General features: G+C 34.3%; 3 protein-coding genes across 3 annotated transcripts; all 3 read right to left on the bottom strand.

Annotated features, from left to right (window-relative positions):
- Positions 1-45: 45 nt before the first annotated feature.
- On the bottom strand, positions 46-3,508 carry LOC125057598 (UDP-glycosyltransferase UGT5-like). Its single transcript, XM_047661384.1, has 4 exons — positions 2,655-3,508; positions 2,053-2,272; positions 909-1,125; positions 46-326 (listed from the first exon to the last, which is right to left on the bottom strand). The coding sequence occupies exons 1-4, from the start codon at positions 3,468-3,470 to the stop codon at positions 50-52; spliced, it is 1,530 nt and encodes a 509-aa protein (XP_047517340.1). The 5' UTR covers positions 3,471-3,508; the 3' UTR covers positions 46-49.
- Positions 3,509-5,583: 2,075 nt separating this feature from the next.
- Positions 5,584-10,052, bottom strand: LOC125057278 (UDP-glycosyltransferase UGT5-like). Its single transcript, XM_047660872.1, has 4 exons — positions 9,137-10,052; positions 8,158-8,380; positions 7,105-7,321; positions 5,584-5,877 (listed from the first exon to the last, which is right to left on the bottom strand). Exons 1-4 carry the CDS (start codon positions 9,947-9,949, stop codon positions 5,592-5,594), a joined length of 1,539 nt encoding a protein of 512 aa, XP_047516828.1. The 5' UTR covers positions 9,950-10,052; the 3' UTR covers positions 5,584-5,591.
- Positions 10,053-10,106: 54 nt separating this feature from the next.
- LOC125057277 (UDP-glucosyltransferase 2-like) lies at positions 10,107-15,586 on the bottom strand. Its single transcript, XM_047660870.1, has 4 exons — positions 14,555-15,586; positions 13,234-13,456; positions 11,044-11,260; positions 10,107-10,549 (listed from the first exon to the last, which is right to left on the bottom strand). Exons 1-4 carry the CDS (start codon positions 15,371-15,373, stop codon positions 10,234-10,236), a joined length of 1,575 nt encoding a protein of 524 aa, XP_047516826.1. The 5' UTR covers positions 15,374-15,586; the 3' UTR covers positions 10,107-10,233.
- Positions 15,587-16,147: the final 561 nt, after the last annotated feature.

Here is a 16,147-nt window from a genome sequence, read left to right as displayed (position 1 = left end):
AAAACGGCGATAAAGAATGCAAAATGGTAAGTACAAAATACCGTGAAAGTTAGGACATCTTTATTTTTGTATTCGGTGACTTTCTTGACGTTTTACATATTATAAACAAACATTTCATCATATACAGTAGCGATATGAGTAATACACAAATTATTAACATTACATCTAAGCATAGGTACTGATACATTGGAATATCGATTATTGGCGAGGTGTATGTGAAGTTTGGATAGCGCGCAGCAAATTCCGTCCAATGTATTGCAGTATTAATGGCTGAGACTGGTCGGTCATGCCACATTTTAGATATATTTTCGACCTGAGATTTAAACCTGCAAAGAAATCAATCATTTGACTATTGGAGAAGTTCTAGACAGTTAACTGATCAGCACATGGCTAAAATTGTGTATTTTTGTGCATTATGTCCTACGTTTTTCTACAGTCGGGTTCTGCTGCAGACAGCAGAGGTTCAATCATATTTGTGCTGCAGAAGCGGGCTGTTCGGGGGATGTGTTATGTTTCCCCAAGGGAGTCGGTACGGTATAAGTTTAAGGAATTAAATATTGTGACACTATCTGGAAATTGTATTCGTTTTTACAACAAACTCCCAAGCGAAATTAGAGAATTATCACTGAATAAATTAAAAACTCTCGTTAAACGTTAATGAATCCAAAAAGCTTATCTAAATTTGACGATTATTTAAATGATCTTAATCCTTGGGATTGATTAGCTCCAGTTCAAATATTTATGGCTGCTCTGCCTTACAAAGAATTTGTATGACTCAAAAGTTGGCGATTAAAAAGGGTGGCGGAGAGTTTTTCGCCAGTTCTTCTTGCCCACTCTACACCCTCGACTTGGTTACCTATAAAGTTATTTTGAGTTTGAGCTATATTCCCTAAATATGAAATACTAACCTGGGATTTAAAATAATTCTAAATTTTTCTAATAACAACTCCTTAGTAATAGCATTAAGATCAACTTGAACACCGAGACCCTTTTCTTCGATAGCAGCTGCGTTTGAAAATTGATCTGCTGTGATTGGCATGCCGATGATGGGAACTCCATGTTGTACGGCTTCTGTAGTTCCTAACTGTCCACAATGTGAGAAGAATGCATTAACATTGGGATGCGCTAGAAAAAAAAATTTGTTGTAAAGCGAGCAGTGTATAGGCTCTAAACGGCGACCACAGCCGCACGATGCGTTCCAAGAAGAGTCTGTGTATCTTTCGCAGCCAACTAGCTTAATTAGCGTAGACTTTTAACTAAACGGCCCCGTTTAACTAGTGGCCTGAAATATGTTCAGCAAGTTCGGCAAGTAACAGGCTAGCCTGTTGACTGCTAATTCAAATTTAATTCCACTTTCTGCCACTCTCAAACCCGAAACGAAACTCTTCAAACTGTCAATATGGCGTCGGCAAATGAAAAACAACAAGTACAATGGAAGAGTGTAGTGAGAATAATAATGTGAATTGACTCAAGCAATTTAATTTTAAAAGAAATGTTTTTTACGTCATATGTTTCATCTTTTTTTTTCTGCCAAATAATGACTCTATCGTACAAATGGCCAAAGCATTAGCCAGCTAGCTTATTAAATGTAACAAACGCTACAGCTGAATATCTTTCAGGCCGCTAGTTAAACGGAACCGTTTAGTTAAAAGGCTAGGCTTTTAAATAAAAGGCTAAATTAAGCTAGTGGGCTACGACATCTATCAATAGATTTTTCTTTGTACAGTTGTTCAAACAGTTGTTTGTATGGCGAAGATTAATAATGGAGTGATAAAATAATATAAGAATTGGTATGCTAGTGTGTGGCAGAATATGCGCAATTTAGATTATACCACCATAATAATTTTGTACCAAATAAATTATTTTTGAGGATATCTTACCATACATTTTAAAATCGACGACTTGTATCCATAGAACAATGTGCAAACGTGTATGAGAAAGATCTGTATCTACACTATGTGTTTTCCTTTCTATGTAGATGAATTTTAATAAATTGTAATAAATACTTTGTTACCGATAACTAAAGTAGTTAATGTATGTAATATGATTTACCTAATATGTCATTTTGTGGCATCCATTTAGAAACATAAATGAAATCAGGATTATCAGGTATCTCTTTTTCCCATTTCCATACAACCCTTTGAGGTAATTCTTTCAAAGCTCCTAATATTGCGTCAAAAGCTCTTCGTGGCATAGATGACCCATTCAGAATAGTTCCAAAGCTTATATAAATAACTCCATTTTTTGACTCTTCTATAAACTTTTTAAGGTTCTGTAATATAAAGATAAGCATGCTTTTTATTTGTTTAATTGATAAAAATGATGACGTGGTATTAATGATTTAATAGGATTTGGAGCCTTTTTAAGATGATATTTAAAAGGCTGGAAACGTACTCGCGAACCCTCTTGCATTGAGTGGTTAAGTGTCCAGGGGCGGTATCACTTAACATCAGGTGAGCCTCCTGCTCGTTTGAAACCTTTTCTTTACATAAAATAAATAGTTTTTAAGACTTTAAGCCCATGCCTCCTTTTTATATTGGTATTTAAAAGGTCGGAAACGCACTCGCGAGCCCGTTGGCATTAACATCCAGGGGCGGTATTAACATCAGCTGAGCCCTGCCCGTTAGCCACCTGTTCTATAAAAAAATACTTACTGTTGGTAATGTTTTTGCTTTGGTTACATGAAAACCTCCAACTTCAATGACATTTGATGGTAGAATTTGTGTTCCACTAACAACAAAGTTTTGATACAGAAGCAAAAACTTTATCTTACGACTCAATTCTTCTATTGGAGGCACGTCATCGAAAAAATCTGCAATCACCCGGTCCTCACTCATGGAACAAACACGTTGCATAATTTGTATGTAATGGTAGGAAATTGATCTTACAATTCGATCCACGAAAGTAGGTTTCGATACGCCATTAAATATGTCATACAATACATATGATGGGTTGTAGGGTACACCGTATCGATTGTAATGCCATGGCAATAGCAGACCAGATGTCATGCCTACAACTGGTGCGTTTAGTTTGTATGCTATACTTAAAGGGCAATCAACATTAAACTGCTCCATCACTACCAGATCAAATGCTTGCTTAGATCTCAACAGGCTTTGAACCTCGTCATCTTCAAGGATCAACCGACACGTGTATGGTCCCATCACTGGCTGGAGGATTGTCAACGATAGAAGCTTGTGAAAGGAGGAAACGATAATTGGATGTCGGAACTCGAAGTACTTATTATCTTTCCCTAAATCAATGTCGTGGTAATTCTTCAACGGTTGCTTTTGAGGAAAGAAAGATACGACTGTTACATTGTGGCCTCTGCTGGCTAGTTCTTGTAGATACACTTGGTAGACGTAAAAATGGCTTTTTCCAAGGAATGGGAACACTCCGAGAATATTATAAGAAGATACTTTGCTGAACAAAATGCACTTTAGTACAAGAGCTAATACTACGCTTGGTCTCATCGTGGTGTTTAGCTGGAATAACTTAGTTGTAACATAAGTCGTGAAGATTCTTATCATTTTTATTTATGCACTTAAATGTTTATGGGCAGCCGTCAATTATTTAAATAGTAACACAAAGTCTAGCTGACTTTGTGTTACAAACAAACATTTATTTAAGATTGAAGACAGCAAATTAATCATTCTTTTTCATGTTTAGTTTTCGTTTGATATTTGATATACTAATTTTTAAAAGATACGAAATTAGTTTAAAAATTATAGCCATAATTGAAATAATACATAAAGTAAGAAAGTTATATTTGTCTAATCCATAGTATTGGTGGAAGGGGACTTGAACTGCAGGGTTCTTAAACGAGAAGTTTTTATAACGCCCAGCGAATTCTATCCAGAATATTGCACTGTCTTTAGCAGATACCGGACGATCATGCCACATTTTCGATAGTAATTTTACTTGGTCTCTAAACCTAAAAAAAACGATAATTTATGTGTAAAAAATACTGCTTTAAAACGTTTACGTTATTCATGATTTTTTTTTAATTTACTTTCTCGAGATTCATTACATTTACTGTCAGTTTTCAAATCAAGGGCGTAGAACGGAAGATAAGAACTGGCGATAAACTCTCCACCACTCTTTTTAATCGCCAAGTTTTTTGTTTTACCAATAATAAATGTTGTAATGGTTGCACATGACATGTTAATTAATTATTAATAATACAAATTTGAATATATATATATATATATATATATATATATATATATATATATATATATATATATATTCAAATTTGTATTTGAAATGATTTTGCAAATTTTTGTGTTGTATGTTCGACTTTAAACCTTATTATCTCTCTAGGAACATAGCTGTATTAAATATTAGGCTGTATATTATTTGAGATTGTTCTTATAAAAAAGTACGACCATATCTTTGCGTTCTATAAGCGGCTAGGCTGGTTGCCCATTCGTCAGCGACGCGATGCTCACGTTCTCCATATCTTATATTCCATCCTGTTCAACCCTGAAACTCTTTCCTATCCCTAAATTTTTGGAAGCCCATAGTTATATGTTACACTCTTCTGAAAACTATATCTTTGAAAACCCATTTCATAACTACTCCTTTCTTGGCGAATCCTTTAAGTTCTCTGCAGTTGCTATGGAATTCACTTCCCGTCCCCAATTCGCATAGCTCCCTCTCTATCTTCCTTTAAATTTCTTCTGTATAAACATTACCTGTCCACATAGTATCCCTAACGTTCGTACTAACTACTAACTGACGTGAGACGGATCTTAAGTTATCGTGATTAATGTGCACTTTTTATTTGTCATGTCTCTTTTTTTGGTTTAGTTTTTTGTTCCTCTTTAGTTTTGTCTTAATAAATATATATACTATGTATTTTTGCATTTCTTGCTTACCTTATCTAATTTGATTCATTTTTTACAGTGGTTGCCTTGAAGAGATCGCTCGAAAGCGATAAGGCCGCCAGTTGCCCTCATTTCATTTAATTACGTTCAATTTTATTATATTAATGCAACGAAGTGTTAATACATAATAATAAATATATATAAATAGAAAAATAAGTCTGAAACTAAGTAGCTCAAGTAGCAACACTAAAGCGGGCCATAGACGGACCGCATGTTGCAGTCAAGACCGACTGCAATATGCGGTCGCTGCACGGCGATCTGCAGTTTCCATACTAAATTCATATTCGCAATACACGGACAGCAGGACCAGTTCCTGAGCAAATCGCATATTGCAGTCGGTCTTGACTCCAACATGCGGTCCGTCTATGGCCCGCTTAAGTATAGTCCTGCACTTGCAAATTGACAAGGTCACCGAGTCCAACCCATCAAAGTTTAAACTTAGATAGATTTTCTTTTCATAACTCGCAATATCCAAGAATAAGACTACGCATAGTCGACACGACTTTGAATAAGAAATTAGTTTCAAGTTTTCCGCGATATGGGGAGATTTTGTATTCGTCAGGCTTTATAAATTATGTTAAGGATAACATACGGTAATTATTCACGTACCTAACAGGTAAAAGGATGATTTTACTTAATAAAAACATATATTCTTTAGTTTTTGAGTCGTTCGAGTTATTGTAATAATTAAACTAAATTTAGATATCACTGAATTTTATTTTTCGGTTTCCTCCTTAATCGATAGGAAATGTAACGAATAATACATCGTATTATGGTTTTTAAAAGCAGAAAAATAAATAATAATAGCAAAATAAACACGCCTAAAACGTCAAAGCAGTAATACTGATATAATGGGACGTTTAAAATGGGACTTCTAAATGTTGCGTTCGGATAACGAGCGACAAATTCCGTCCAAAATACAGAGGCGTTGAGAGACGAAACTGGCCTATCTCGGTACATCCTTGATAATGTCTTCACGTTGCTTCTGAAACTGAAGAGAAAAGAGTTATCAGCTTAGCAAATATTTTTCTACTTCCTTCAACAGTCAAAATGTTACTTAAAAACAATAACAGTGATTATTGTTATGAAGGTCCGTTATAATTACAGTATATTTGTAACGCAACAACTATGTGGAACCACCAGAAAAGAGCGTACCAATTCTTAAAAGGCAACGTACTCGCCAGTTCTCTGGCATTGAGTGTCCATGGGCGGCGGCGGTTTGCCCCCTGTTCTATAAAAAATCTGTTAAGCTACACATTTGTATGAATTTTAGAATATGTAGAAAGAATAGGTGTTTTTTTGAAAGCACGTGCTTATTTCTTTCAATATGCTATAATTAGGTAAGTGACAATTTTGTGTCTCATTCGTTTCGTAATAGTTATGAAATAATAACATACATAAATAAATCACTCATATGAACACTATTAAAATTAAGCATTAATAAAATAATAATTTACGACGAACACCGATTCAATAAAAATAATTCTCAGAATAAGTGATACACGTACATTCGTTAATTGTTGTTATAGAATTTCCCATTTTGGAATTATTAGATTCTGATTGAACCTATCAATGGTTGTCTATACTAATACCACAATAACCACATAGAGGAAAGATTTGTATGTAAGCATATTTGTAACGAATTGCCTCAAAAAGTACTGGACCGATTTTTAAAATTCTACATTATCACTGATTAATAGACTTTTAATTGCAAGTAAAAAATAGGGATATATATTCTTTACATATAGAAGCTTATCATTTTACAAAATCAAATACACCACTAAAAGCAATACTTGTCGAGCGAGTTTGCTTATCTTGCCGAGGCCGCGCACAAATTATTTTAAGATATCTATTGAGTATGAGGGTGTTAGTCCGGTCAATTTAGACATCCAAGGTTACAAAAATTCGCACACAATTCCATTGGTCTCATTTATTCTGTTATCATTTTGTTTTCATCTAGTCCCGTACACAAATGTAGCCAGCGATACACTATTGCTAAATAGTTAATTAATATTAGTATATCCGCATTTACTGTACGTATATGCCAAAATGTTTAAAAAATAAAAGTCCAACCGTGCGAAGCCGGGACGGGCTGCTAGTACCTAATAAAAGAAAACTTTTCGAAATTGGTTAGGTACCCGGTCGAAATAAGCAAAAATTTCGATTTAGTCTAATTTGATTAAAATACTTCCCCTTTACGTGGTGTAAAGTCACTTACTCGGGATCCAGTATTGTTTTAAACTTCTTCATAAGATTATCTTTGGTCAATTCATTGAGGGCAGTCTGTACCCCAAGTCCGCTTTCTTCAACGGCTGCAGCATTGGAGATCTGGTCACCGAACATGGGTATTCCTAATACCGGTACTCCATAATGAATTGCTTCAGTTATACCAACTTGTCCACAGTGGGAAAAGAATGCTACCACGTTTGGGTGAGCTGGAATTTAATTGATAAAATATTGAAGATTGGTTTGTACCAAGTATTACACACAGATTTGTGTGTCGACGTAACAAGCTTCACCTCTACACAATATATAATATTAAAAGATATTATCTGTTTATTATTATATATAAATACCATAATAATAAACAGATCCTTTAGATAAAAATGTAATAAAATTTAAAATAATCTGAAGACACCAGGCCGGTCAGGTCTGGAATATTGTGTCCAATTCCCTGTCAGAACTCTAACTATAGTTAACTTAAACTTAAACTCAAAATAACCTAATTCGTATAGGTAACCGTAACCATAAAAAGTACACTTACAAACGTCAACAGAAAAGATGTTAAATTGATTCTAAATTTACATTTACTAAAAGTTCGCTGAACAGACAAGAAGAACTGGCAAGACTCTCCGCCACTCTTTTTAATCGCCAAGTTTTGAGTCATACAAATTGTTTGAACTGGAGCAAATCAATACCAAGGATTAGGATCATTTAAATAATTGTCAAATTTATAAAAATCTTTATTGATTAATTTAAGTTTAACGAGAGTTTTGAATTTATTTAGTGATAATTCTCTAATTTCGCTTGGGAGTTTGTTGTAAAAACAAATACAATTTCAATAAGGAGTTGTTTAGCTTCTGGAGCCTGGTTGGTCGTACGCTTAAATTAGTTGTTTCGAGTATTATACTGGTGAAGGACACCATTTGTTTTAAAATCGTTTATATTTTTTTGTACATACAACAAGGCTTCAAGAATATATTGACGATAGTGTCATAATATTTTATTCCTTAAACTTGTTCCGTTTACTTACCGTTTTACTAAACCTTACCTAATATATCATTTTGTGGCAACCATTTAGACGAATATATCTTATCCATTTCAAACGGCAAATTATCAGTATCCCATTTCCATATAACTCTTTGTGGTAGCTCTTCTAACACGTCCAAAATAGCTTGTAAGTTATATTTTGATAAGGAAGTAGCCTTTATCATTGACCCGAAACTTACATAAATCACACCGTGTTTGGATTCTTCTATGAACTGTTTTAAGTCCTAAAATTGAGAGCAAAATATGGATATTGTTACACTACGTAAAAGAGAAGTACTGTAAGAAAATTGTACTGTATCGAATTTGAAATTTTTGCTTATTTTGACCGGACCTAACAAGTTAGACAGTTTTTCAATTTCAAAAAGTTTTCTTTTTCTTTTATTAGATACAATCATTGATATGTTCAATCAGAATCTAATACTTCCAAAATGGAAATTTTATAACAACACTTAACAAAAAAGCAATTCAATGTAATCGTATATTTATGCATGTAAAAATCATTTTTTGATGTCGGCTAAATATGTACTATATCAAATCAAAATCATTTATTCATATAGGTAACACAATGTACACTTATGAACGTCGAAATAGAAATACATATTAAATGCTTCTAATTTTACATTTACTGCCAGTTCTCAAATCAGGGGCGTAGAACGAAAGAGAAGAACTGGCAATAAACTCTCTGCCATTCTTTTTAACCGCCAATTTTTTTTGTGTTACACAATGTTTGTAAGGAGCTGCAACCATTACACCAATGTCCACATGACATCTTAAGTAATGAATAGTAATAAAATAAATTAAAAAAAAAAGATTTGTCTATCATTAGGAGGCATGGTGAAATAGAAGCATACGCTGACATTCTCGTGGGAACAACACGCAAATACATAGTCGAAATAACTAGCATCACCGCATACACGAATTCAAGTCCGTGGGTCACAAGTAGCACCCATTCACGAGTATATATATTACTGGTTACTTACTTTTGGTAAAGTCTTTGGTTCGAGTACATGATGACCAGCTACTTCTATAACGTTTGAAGGTAGAAGCAGTACACTATTCAAAACAAAATGCTGGTATAGAAGAAGGAATTTTATGTTCTTTTCTAACTCCTTTATTGGTGGAATATTAGGGAAATACTGTCTTAAATAGTATTCATCAAGGAACTGACTAGCAAAGTCCACCATATAGTTGATGTAAATACCAATTAACGTTCTTTCCACTCTCTCGTATAACGTTGCCCTTGTTCTGCCGCCCAGCACCTGATTTCTAGTATAAGAGGGGTTATCTGGTACTCCGTAGCGTTTATAATGCTGTGGCATTAAGGAATTTGCTGTTATTCCCACAACTGGAGCACCAAGTTCGTAAGCCAGTCCCAAACCACAATCACTGTTGAATTGTTCGACGACAACAACATCGAATTTCGCTCGATTTTTCCAAAGACCTTGAACGCCTTGATTGTCTAGTAGTGTCTTGCAGGATGCCGCTCCTGTATACACTAACACGACTCCAGCCACGAAAACCGTAAAATATGATGGACTAGTGACTGGAACCCAGTTTTGAAACTCCTTCTTTTCAGACAGTATAATTTCATTTAAGTTTTTTAAGGGCGTTTCTTGTGGATAATGAGATATAAGGGTAACGTTGTTACCTCTTCGGGCCAGTTCTTTAAAAAAGGGCAGGAATGCACCGTGATGGCTTCTTCCTGGATATGGTAGAACAGCTAATATATTGTATGCTTGTATGTGATTTAAGTATATTAATGAAATAATACATACTCGTAAGTAACCCGGCATTTTGCCGACGTTACAATTGCAACTAATAGATTTATTTGAAACATTGACGCCGCGCCGTGACGAGGTTTGATAATTATTACATTTTTATCTATTCCTACGTAATGTTATTCGTGGTTTATTTTCTCCTTTCAATGTATGTTTGATAATAAAAATACCATTATTCTTAAAATGTATATTAAACTATGATAAATTAACAACACCAGTCTAGTTGACAGTCGATTAAGTACCTTATGGTAAGAAATAGTTAGTATTTGAGTGAATGAAAAAAAATTCTAACAAGAACCTTATTCAAACTTTACACTTTTTGAGCCCTTTGCTTCACTTTCGTCAATATGTGTAGTGACATCACTATGGCAACAACAACAACATACACTTAAAAGTTTTATCACAACAAAGGCAAGTATGTAAAGAACCGCCCCAACGAATGCTAGAACATCTAACTGGATTTGTTGGTACCAAGGTACCGTGGTAGATGACGCCACTAAGTTAGGTGTTCCCTGGTATCTAGCTACGTATTCTATCCAATAGATGGCAGTTTCAAGGGGTGACATGGGACGATCGCGCCACATCCGTGAGACAGTCTTTGCCCGCTCTTGTGTTCTGAAACGAGATAATTAGAAGTTTTTCGTAAAAATAATAATAATTTGAACTCCAGAATCGCTTAAATCTAATATATAAAATTCTCGTAATACAATGTTCGTTCCCATACTCCTCCGCAACGGCTCGACCGATTCTTATAAATTGTTTTATGCATATTCAGTAAGTCTAAGAATCGGCTACTATCTTTCAAATCCCTAAGTGATAAGGGGTGATCAACCAAAAAAAAAAAATTTTTTAGACAATTTTTCTTGAGGTGAATTTTTGAAATATTGTATTCCAATCTTAGCACGTGTACAGCGTGCCCTTATCACTTAGGGGTTTGAAAGATAGGTAGTAGCCGATTCTCAGACTTACTGAATATGCAAATAATTTCATAAGAATCGGTCGAGCCGTTTCGGAGGAGTATGGGAACGATCATTGTGACACGAGAATTTTATATATTAGATTTAGCCATACTATGCTTAGGCAAGACAATAACTGAACATCATAGATACCTTTTATCTAATACATCATTTATCGCGTCCAACAGATAGTCCTTCTTCAAGTTCTCGTAAGAAACTATTGTGGCCATGCCAGCATCAACCAAAGCAGCTGCATTGCCATACTGGTCTCCAAACAACGGTATTGCAATGACTGGTACTCCCGCATCTATGGCTTCAATCGTGCTTAGAGTACCAGCATGTGAGATGAAAGCTTTTACGTTGATATGTTCTGGAAAGAATAAAAATTAAGTTTTTTAATCTGAGTGTAGCAGTAGAAATTGTATGTTCTCAATTTAGTGAAATGAGAAATCCAAATTTGTAATAATAATAATAATAATAATTACTTGTAATAATGTGATATTTTATTATTACAAATAATATAATAATTGACTACGATGATATGACACATAATGTATATACTTTTTTGAAGTGAAACTTTTTTATCGGGGTTGGAAAAAAAATTAGTGTAACATTTTTGCGTTACGCGTCACATTTTTCCGTTACGCGTCACATTTTTCCGTTACGCGCCATGTTGCTTTTTGAAGTCAAACTTCTTTATCGGCGTTAAAATATGACATATAGTATGTTTTTGACTTTGAAGTTTGACAACGGATTACATTTTCGACTTGAATTTTGCTAATCTCAATTTACAGATTTGCAATTAATTTGTAAATTGTATGCTAGGCAGTGTATCAAAATTTACTGTGTTTAAAGAAATAGTTTCGGACCTCTAAACTTAAAACAAACCAATTATGGCTCTGCGTACAACAAAGGTTTTATATAAGTTTCACTTCTTACGTGTGTACACCTAGTACACGCACACATTTTTTTATGTAAAATTCCTTTTAAGACAAATTTGCACGCCATTATGTGTGGAAGAATATGCGAATCTTCCTTTTTCTCTGAGTCTCGGAAATCTAAAGTTTTAGATTTGTATAAATACGAACAAGAGTTAAAATTAGTTTGCCAAAGAAGTTTCACTTCTGACATGTGTACTTTGTACCCACGCACTTTTTTGAAGTTATACTTCTTTAGGCGGTTTGAAAAATTGATGAGAGTGAAATTTTACGATGCGCGCGCACCGTTACACAAAATTAACAGAATTAAGTTGCCCACGGAAGATGCTACGGCATTGGACATAATTTAAAAACAACATTCGAATAATAATAGAATTTATGTTACACTTAATGTAAGATAATAATAATAAATACTTATTTATTTAATTTTTCAAATGTAAACTGAACTTTATTGACTATAATGACTCCTTCACCAGTCTTTGATTATTTAATTGTAATTAATTATTTGCATGCAATCAAAAACTATTTTTAATAATGCCAAAGAAGTATAACTTCTTACGCGCGTACCTACATAAGTACCTACACGCAACCTTTTTTTTATTATTGTCCCTTTCACATTTTATTATGTTTACATATGTTTTAATTGTTTTGCTTTGTTGTCTTAGTTTTTATTCAGTTTCATTTCGTCTTAATAACTACATTTATTAATTATGTAGTTTTGCACTTCTTGCGCTGACCTTATCTAAAAAATTTTTTATCTTGGTTGCTTGGAAGAGATCGCTCGAGAGCGATAAGGCCGGTAGCCCTCCTATTTATTTAATAATTTTATTTGTACTATATTTCTGTATACTTGCAATGAAGTGTGTATAAATAAATAAAAATATATACTTCGTATTAGTAATCTTTCAAATAGAACCCATAAATTTTAAAACGCCTTTGTTGTATTTAGCTGAGTAGACAAAATAGAAATTTCCCATCGCTAAATGAATATTTATAATATATATTATGTAGGTAAGGTGATCAGGCAGGTATCAGGTACAGAATATCTGACACGCTGTCAATTTTTGGGTCAATGTATGTCGAGTGTTAAAGTGAACACAGAAAGTCCATTCGTAATCAGCTGGGGTTCAAACCTAGCACTTCCTAACCTATTGTCCCAAGTAATAAAACCTATCTATTCTATTCTAAATCTGTACCAGGTAAAAAGTTATCGGCATTTAATTTTTTTATTAATTTAAACAGCCTTTTTTAACTCTTACCTATTCGTTAAAATACTATTATAAAATTACTAAATGACTTTACTATACGAGGGTATCCGCAAAACTCACGGTTATTTGAAAATAAATCTTGAACCAGACTTTGTAATATTCATAGTAATATGAAATTGAATATCAGCGGTACTCACTTAAGATATCATATTGAGGCAGCCATCTCATAGTCATAACGTTTCTTGGCAGATTCTCCACGATGCCTCCATCCCATTTCCACAACACTCTAAGAGGCAATTTACCAAATGTTGATAGCAGTTCATTTAATTTATCACTCGGTAGTGTCGAGTCCTTTACTGTTGAACCTAAGTTCATGTAAATTACTCCATGTTCGGCTTCGGTTAAGAACCGTTCGATATCCTGAAATGTGTATTAGTAATTATTAGCTGTGTTACACATTTATATCAAACGCACAAATATACAGTATTGACAATATTATTACAATTAAAAGTTGATAAATAAATAAAGTTTATTTAAAAAAAAAATTCTACGTAATTATAGAAATGGTCATTTTTTATTTTAGCTTGCAACTTATATTGATATTTACTATTTAATTACGTCCATTGGTTGGAGTTCAGTAGACATGTGAGTTACAAGAGGCTTATGATAGGTAAAGTATGATACAAATATTATTATAGAAACATTATCTAAATATCAACAACAGCATCAAGAGTTGTATAAAATTTTTTTTTAACAAATTTAAAAAGTTTCGGCCGTATGGCAGTGTATATTTAACGCTCCCAGGTTTTCTAGGTCGCTGTATTGCGATACTTATTCGTTGAGTTAGGAAAGCACCAGCCTTGCGATTCTGTAACTCACTTTTCGAACTCACATTCTGATATAAACAATAAACTACAAGCTCCCTCCTTATCAGAATGCTAAATCGTCAAATGACTGCTTTACAACTGATTTGAGCGCCACCGCCGCTGTGAAAACCGCTGTGTGAGTTCGAAAAGTGAGTTACAGAATCGCAAGGCAGCTCTAGGGACACTGGTACTATCTACCAGGCGCAAACTTAAATCTATAATTACCGCCTCTGCACTTGAACCCCACGACCCAAGTCTCGAGAAAGAATGAAAATGTGAATTATATTAAATTTGTTCATAGCAACATGCTATAATAAATAGAAATGAGTAGTTCCAGCATTTTTTATTTATAAACGTCGCTAACATTGTTTTATTAAAATATTAATACTGTGATAAGTGTGGTACGGACTCACCCCAAAATTAAAATATTACGGTGCCCTACAATGTCAAACGGGTCTTAATTCCCATTATATATATTGTATTATACATAATTAATAAGGAAATATGTCTCGAGATTATTTGAGCATATTTTGTTATTTAAGCGTGAAGACACTAAACAAACAACGTTTGTTTACGTTATAATTATTTACAAGCGTAGATAACAGTATAAACTAATATTAATTTCATCGAGTAACGGTAGGTAATTACTCACCGTGGGAATAATCTTGGGCGGCCTGATGTGTATTCCTCCAATATCAATTACGTTGTCTGACCGAGCCACCCCGCCGAAAACCGATTGGTGTGTATTTACAAACACTAGGCTTGCGTTAGAAGCGATGCTCTCCAGTGTAGGAAGATTGTCTCCCAAATATTTGTATAAATAAACGTGATCCGTCACTTGCGATCCAATATAGTATACCCATTCGGTAATATAATACAACACAAAACTCTTCAACCGCTCGAAAAACCACGGCTGCCTTCCGTACTGCAACAGCGACTGAGGCACATGAGCTGAATTGAAATTGATCCCAAGTCTATTGAAATGCCAGGGATGAATTGGTTGTGGATTGAAAGCGATGTACGGTGCACTCAAATTTGATGCCAGAGCGAGAGCGCAATCACTGTTATACGATTCAACAACTATAACATCGAATCGAGGTCGAGTTCTTATCAATTCATTCACCTCACTATTGTCCATGAGTATTTTACAGTCGTCATTACCGGCTTTAGTCGAAACCAGCGTTTCAAATGGAAGCCGCGACACTTCGTTCACTATCACTGACTCAAAAGAGAAACTGCGCACAACTTTCTGATTAGTACTGAGCGACACATGTTGGTAAATGTTCGAGGTATCCAGTTGAAAATGGCTTATGATAGTTACATTATGATTCCGGTTCGCTAACTCACTAAACAGTCCTTTGTATGTGAGGTAATTGTTGCGGTCTGCTGATGGGAATACGCCGAGTATTCTATAACCGCGTACGAGAAACACTTGGGCAATTAAAAGTAACAGGAACGAATATTTCGACATATTAAACGTTCGTTTTGCTTCGCGGCACTGATGTTACTAGGTAAATGTGGAAGGTATGACACTGCGTATCCAATAATAGGACGGTCTGAAGTAATCGGATGACGGTGTTGGTGTCGTAATATTCAAAAATATTCGATGACCGCGCGTCATTGAACGTGACCTCGTTAGGAACGCGTGCTGCTAAACCAGTCGAGAAATGCCGACTGAATGTAGGTTTTATGGAAAAGAAAGTGACGCGTTGTTTATTTTGATCATCAGAGTAGTGGGGAATTCTTATTATACCTTATTTTGCATGTTTTAAAAAATTTCCATGAATAACTTTTAAAATTAAAATAAGAACCGTGTGTAATCGCGTTTGACATTATAGTTAATGCTAAATTTAAACAGTAGGTTTAAAGTCCGCTAGATGTACCTACTGAGTTACCTTTGCATATTTTACACGGTTCGTAATTTTCTTGATTATTTTAGTCGAAACTTCAATTTCTTATGACGTAGTTACGCTTCTAATATAATCGAAGCTTTATTATTATTTAAGTATTGTTGACAAAGACGTTATTGTATTTGATAAGACGGTCATTCTTTTAATTTTTGGTTTGTCAATCAAGAATCTAATAATGTGGAAAATATTTAAAATGCTTCGTTTGTTAACCGAAAGAAGTAGAAAGTCACTTAAAACTTCGCTTGATAGTATTATCTCCATACGTGATGTGCAGTCACAAAATATGAAAAAAAAAAAAAAATTGATAAAAGCAAGAACATCAGTTAATGAATAAT

The sequence above is a fragment of the Pieris napi genome, chromosome 16 (assembly GCF_905475465.1).
Source record: "Pieris napi chromosome 16, ilPieNapi1.2, whole genome shotgun sequence".
In the NCBI taxonomy this organism is placed as follows: domain Eukaryota; kingdom Metazoa; phylum Arthropoda; class Insecta; order Lepidoptera; family Pieridae; genus Pieris; species Pieris napi.
Note: the sequence above shows the minus strand (reverse complement) of the source record. Positions and strands in the feature narration are given on the sequence as shown.

Coding starts and splice junctions, on each gene's coding strand:
- LOC125057598 (XM_047661384.1), bottom strand. CDS start 3,470: ATGAGACCAAGCGTAGTATTAGCTCTTGTACTAAAGTGCATTTTGTTC. Junction 2,273..2,654: donor AAGCAAAAACATTACCAACA/GTAAGTATTTTT, acceptor TTTATATTACAG/AACCTTAAAAAGTTTATAGA. Junction 1,126..2,052: donor GCCACAAAATGACATATTAG/GTAAATCATATT, acceptor TTTTTTTTCTAG/CGCATCCCAATGTTAATGCA.
- LOC125057278 (XM_047660872.1), bottom strand. CDS start 9,949: ATGCCGGGTTACTTACGAGTATGTATTATTTCATTAATATACTTAAAT. Junction 8,381..9,136: donor AACCAAAGACTTTACCAAAA/GTAAGTAACCAG, acceptor TCTCAATTTTAG/GACTTAAAACAGTTCATAGA. Junction 7,322..8,157: donor GCCACAAAATGATATATTAG/GTAAGGTTTAGT, acceptor ATTAAATTCCAG/CTCACCCAAACGTGGTAGCA.
- LOC125057277 (XM_047660870.1), bottom strand. CDS start 15,373: ATGTCGAAATATTCGTTCCTGTTACTTTTAATTGCCCAAGTGTTTCTC. Junction 13,457..14,554: donor CGCCCAAGATTATTCCCACG/GTGAGTAATTAC, acceptor TACACATTTCAG/GATATCGAACGGTTCTTAAC. Junction 11,261..13,233: donor GCCTCAATATGATATCTTAA/GTGAGTACCGCT, acceptor TATTCTTTCCAG/AACATATCAACGTAAAAGCT.